Source organism: Propithecus coquereli, unplaced genomic scaffold, assembly GCF_000956105.1.
Source record: "Propithecus coquereli isolate 6110/MARCELLA unplaced genomic scaffold, Pcoq_1.0 Scaffold42, whole genome shotgun sequence".
Lineage (NCBI taxonomy): Eukaryota > Metazoa > Chordata > Mammalia > Primates > Indriidae > Propithecus > Propithecus coquereli.
In genome coordinates, this window is record NW_012149952.1 from 3,094,103 (window position 1) to 3,099,699 (window position 5,597).

Consider the following 5,597-nt stretch of genomic DNA (forward strand, 5'->3'; position numbering starts at 1 on the left):
TTTTACCTGTGTGCTTCTCCCTTGGCAAGAATCGTATAGTCACACCAGCAGCCTTCCCCGTGCCCTCTTCCCCAGATCCTGCGTTTAATGTTGCAGCTCAGGTGCTAGGAAAGGTGCTAACTGATTGGCTTGTGGCTGAAACATGCATCAAAAGGTGGCCCACTACCACCGAGTTGGAGACGCCCTGTCTCTCTTGGTTAGCATATAGGAAGAGATGCAAAGGCTTAGGGAGATTGGAAGGCCAGAGTGTATTTGTCACTTAAGACGTACACACCCACACTGAGAGGGGCCGGAAGACATACTCTCACTAATTCTTTGAGCCCTAGGTTTGTGAGCAGGCCCCAGCATCCCTGAAGAGCTGCACGATTGTGCTCTCTGTGTGCTGGACCTTACGGTGGGAGCTGGAGTCACTCGGTTGGAAAACTTAAATACAGTGAGCGTAATTGGATCCCAGGGTGGCAGGCGCCAAGTGGCGGCACTCAACCAGAAGGCAGGGTATCTGTCACGGACAGCAGAGGCAAAGCAGCAAGCTGTTGCCCTCCAGTCAGAGTAGGGGCTTGTGGCGGTCAGGCGATCAATGGAGCTGTGGGCCAGGTCCAGCTCACAGTGGGTCCACTGGGTCCCTGAACCCTTCCTGTGTCATTCCCCCAGTTCCAGAATGTATCGTCAGGGTAGACATACTCAGCAGCTGGCGGGATCCCCACATTGGTCGCCTAACCTGTAATGAGGGCTGTTATGGTAGAAGAGGCCAAATGGAAGCCATAGCGCTGCCTCTACCTAGCAAGTAGGGAATCAAAACAGTATCGCATCCCGGGGGGGACAGCAGAGATCAGTGCCACCACCAAGGACTTGAAAGGTGCGGGGTGGTGATTCCCACCACATTCCCTCTCATGCACTGCGGGGGACACAGTGGTAACTGAGCCTCGGCCCTGCCACGGAGCCACCTGCCAGACCCATTTGCAGCAGTGCCCAGGGCTGGGAACCCAGGGACCTGTGGGGGCCTAGAGGGAGTGCCTGACCCGGCCTGGGCAGGCTGGGGAGGATTCCCAGAGGAGGGGACAGTGGGGCTGAGACCCAAGGGAGGAGAAGCCAGAAAGGAATTGAAGGTGGCATTGCGGTGTTCTGGGCAGGGGCAGCCTGTACAAAGGCCCGGAGCTAAGAGGGAGTCGGTACGCTGGGGGCTTGAGAGTGGTCTGGTTGGGCGGTACCCGGCAAACAGGGACAGTGGCAAGGTGGGCGGGGCTGCATGGGCCGGGCCATGCGGTGGTTTGGACTTTATCCCAGGTGTGGATTCATAACCTCTCCCCGTTGGGAAGGACTCCAGGGCCTGTCTGGTGCTGCCACCTCCCCTGCCTGGCACCACACCCACAGGCCAGGTGGAGCCACCGGGCAGGGCACCCTGGCCTGGGCCCGCCCAGACATGGGGGAGGCCATTGCCTGCTGCTTCCCACCCTACTTGGTCCACACACCTATCCCCAGGGTGAATGAGCCCCACCCCCCTGCTGCTGGCCAACCACCCTGCAGGGGTGAGCGAGTGTCTTGGCACAGGTTTCTGACTCACTCTGCCAGGCTCACCATGGGCTGTCCCTGCTCGTTGAGGGCCGGCTCTGGCTACTTCCCCCTATTCCCTGGCACAGGAGCTGTGGGGGCCACCTCCTGGGGAGGCCCGGGGGGTGGGCAGGTGAAGCAGGGTCCACGGTGTTACAGTCATCGTTACAGATAACCAAACCGAGACCCAGAGCGGTGAAGTCACTTGCCCAGGGTCACATAGCAAGTAAGTGGCAGAGCGAGGATCTGAATCCAGCCCTGTCTGCTTTTTGAGGGTCAGAGTTTGCAGTGAGTGGGGGAGAAGGTGGGGAGAGGCGCGGGGATGGGCTCCTTTACCTGGGAACTTGCCGTGTCCCAGGAGGAGCAGTCAGCGCTTCGCGGAGGTCACTCTTGCCTGGCGCTGCTGCGTTCGCTCATTGAATTCCCACAGCGGCCCTCGGAGGTAGATGCTGCTGAGAATCTGGCCTGATGGGGAAGCGACCCGAGAGGCAGATGCACCTGCCTGCGGTCACTCAGCTCATCACTGGCAGAGCCGGGATTTGGCCCCAGGTGGGCTGGGTCTGTGGCCAGTCTCGCCTCTCTTCGCTGGAGGAAACGAGGGAGATCCTTTGTCCCGGGTCTCCCCAGAGGTCGTGAGGAATGTGGTGCCACTCAGTGCTGCTGCCTGCCAGGCCCTGTGCCTGTTACTTATTCTTCCCAACAGCCCTGGCAGGGGGAGCCCCTCATCGCCCCCATTTCATAAATGGGACTTGGGCTCGGACAGTCTGGGTGACCCAGCAAGTCATTGACCTTTCCAGCGCTGTTCTTTGTGACCATGGACCCAGCGCGTCCTTTCCTCTCAGACCCCCACCGCCTTGGTGATCAGAACAGTGACATCAGGGCGTGTGCCTGCTCGGCCCTGCTCACGCCTGTGCTGGTTCCCAGAGGGACCTGAAGCTGAGCACCCAGTCCTCAGACCAGAAGTTCTGTTTGATTTGAGCGGTAGCCATAGCTCGATTTATGAAGCACACCTGTGTGGGCAGCCCTGCTGCGCCCAGTTTTGGGTGCGGAAACCAAGGCTCAGAGGTGACACTCATCCGGGTTACGCCACCAGCGCATGGTGGCCCCACGGTGGCCCTGACAGTCTGACTTCGGCATTCATGGAGGCAGGGCTGAGCAGCCCCAGGTGGGCCAGCCCCCACCTCGCCTCATCGTGGACGCCCCTCCCTCTTGTCCAGGTGGTCAAGGTGAAGCCCCACGACAAGGACGCCAAAATGAAGTACCAGGAGTGTAACAAGATTGTGAAGCAGAAGGCCTTCGAGCGGGCCATCGCGGGCGATGAGCACAAGCGCTCGGTGGTGGACTCGCTCGACGTCGAGAGCATGAGTGAGTCAGGCCTGGGGGCCCCACCCGCCCTGTCCGAACACTCCGCATTCTTGCGTGGGCCCTCCCCATGCCCTGCGCGCTGGGGGCAGCCCCTGGCCCTGTCTGTTGCTCCTCTGCCTGCATCCCTGAGCACGGTCCAGAGCTGGGCCTCGTGTTCCCCAGCAGGCCAGGCTGTGGCCCGGGACCCCACCCACCCCACTGACCCTCCTTCCCCACCTGGGCCCCGGCTCCCTGTTGCCATCTCTACCACCTGCCCCCCTGCCTCCGGCAGGAGCCCCAACCCCTCACGGGCCTCCCTGTCTGATTGACCTCTGGCTCCTCTAGGTGCTGAGAAGACTCAGCCATTCATTCCACAGAGAATTATCAAGCATCTCCTATGTGCCAGGCTCCGTTCCAGGCCCTGGGGATACAGCTGTGAACAAACACTCCCTGCCCTCACGGAGCTGACCCTCTAGTGAGGAGAGCTGATGAGCAAGTCAGGAAATGCATGGACGTGTTCAGTGCTATGAGATCGCATAGGGCAAGGGCTGGGGCAGGAAGAGAAGAGCCAGACCTGACGGCGGAGGGGACTCTGCACTTGCTCCGTCCCCCTCTTGCCCTGGGTGTCCAGGGCCGGGTCTGCCCTGTCCCTGGGAGCCAGGCCCCCCTTCCTACTTACGCAATGACTGTGGCACTGACTCTTGTCCCCTTGTTCCCGCACCAGCCATCGAAGACGAGTACAGCGGGCCCAAGCTTGAAGATGGCAAAGTGACAATCACCTTCATGAAGGAGCTCATGCAGTGGTACAAGGACCAGAAGAAACTGCACCGGAAATGCGCCTACCAGGTAACGCACCTGTCTGGGCTTGCCTGGAGCCCAGGGATGGTATCTGCATACTTGCTCTGGGCACTGAGCAAAGCGGGAGGAGAAGGGTGGTCGGGGCAGCTGACCCTGTGCTGGGCATCGTTCCGAGGGGTTACTGCATGATCTCATCTAGTCCCACAGCAGTTGGGGAGGTGGCGGGCAGTGCCTTGTCACAGGTGCAGAGGCATAGGGCCAGAGAGGTTAGGTGACCAGCCTTGGGCCAAAGGTGAGGAAGCAGCAGAGCCATTTGCTGAGTCTTGATCGCAGGCTGTTGGGCGTCTATGGCTGTCATTTGCAGCAGGTTGTTTGGGACTTGATGGTTGGTTAAGCCCCTGAGACCCCCACGAGGACAGCTGACCACAGGATGTTGAGCTGGTTGAGTGAGACTCAGGCTCTGGTATCATGTCTCGGGATGAGACCCCTACGAGACCCTCTACCCTGACCTCTTAGGGATGCAGGGACCTCACTGTACAGTTGGGGAACTGCCGGGGTCCAGCACCTCCTGGGATGGTCATGAGGATCCAGGACTTCTTGTGAGTCCGATTGACAGGCAGGTGGGTGTGACATGTGATTGGGAAGATTTAGGGAGCAGCGGGTGCACATCACCCACCCCATCTGCAGGAATGGGTGAAGCTGCCAATTAATGGACCCTAGAGCCAGATGGCCTGGGTTCAAATGTCTGCTTTCCCACTTACTAGCTGTGTGCCTGTGGGCAGGTGTCTTCACCTCTCTGTGCCTTGATTTCCTTGTCTGTAAAATGGGGACAATCATACTACCTCCACCAAAGGTGGTTGTGAAGATTAACGGAGTTGAGTCAACATCAGTGCTTAGAACACAGTGCCTGGCACATAGTTAGTGCTCTGAATGGGTTAGCTGTTACGATGACCACGTTGACGAAGGTGAGCAAGAGGAGGGATGTCCATTTTCCTGGTTGATTTTAATTGACGTTTAATTCACGCATAGTAAAATGCACAAATCTGAAGTGTCGGGTTAGATGAGTTTTGAGTTTGATGTGCCCACCGCCCAAACAAGTTCCAGACCATTTCCATCACCCGGCAAGCTCCCCTGGCCCTCTCCCGCCAGCCCCACTCCGTCCCAGAGGCGGACACCAATCTGGCTTTTTACCGCCTTCAGTTAATTCTGCCTGGTTTTGAATTTCATGTAAATGTCACGTGGGTCTATAATCCTTAGTGTCTGTTTTCTTTCACTCGACATAAAGTGTGAGCTTCATACGTGTGTGTTGTGTGTCAGGCGTTCGGGTGCTCCGTTGTGTGAATGAGTAGCCCACCATTTGCTCATGCAGTGTTGGTGAGACGTTTGGGTTGTGTCCACTTTGTAGCTTTTATAAATAAAGCTGCTGTGAACTTTCTTGGATAAATCTTTTTGTGACTTTATGTTTTCAGTGCTTGTGTTGAATTTCTCTGTTGATTGTCTCTTTTCTATTTCATTGATTTTCATTCTTTTTTTAATTCTCTTCTGCATGCTTGGGGCTTAATTTGCCTTCTAGCTTCCGAAGGTAGATGTCTGTGCTGTTGATTTTACACCTTCTCTTTCACACAAAGCATTCACAGCTAAATTTCCTTCTAAGAAGTGTTTTAGCTGCATCCCAGGAATTTTGATATGCTGTGTTTTTATTATCATTCAGTTAGAATTTTTTTTCTAATTTTCTTTGTGATTTCTTATTTTACCCATAGGTTATTGAGAAGCGTATTGTTTAATGCCAAATATTTGGGGACTTTCTAGATACATTGTTGTTGAATTCTAATTTAGTAGTGTTTTGGTCAGAGAACATACTCTGTGTGATTCCACTGGGGCTATTTTTAGGTCTATGTTGGCAAAGG

At 56.1% G+C, this 5,597-nt stretch overlaps 1 protein-coding gene across 1 annotated transcript in view; it reads left to right on the forward strand.

The window, feature by feature from the left end:
* PPP5C (protein phosphatase 5, catalytic subunit) overlaps nucleotides 1–5,597 on the forward strand; it is a 33,100-nt gene that overhangs the window by 15,721 nt on the left and 11,782 nt on the right. The window contains exons 3-4 of the mRNA XM_012653409.1: nucleotides 2,766–2,913; nucleotides 3,617–3,738. Of these exons, the coding sequence (XP_012508863.1) occupies nucleotides 2,766–2,913; nucleotides 3,617–3,738 (270 nt within the window). The remainder of the gene's footprint in view (nucleotides 1–2,765; nucleotides 2,914–3,616; nucleotides 3,739–5,597) is intronic.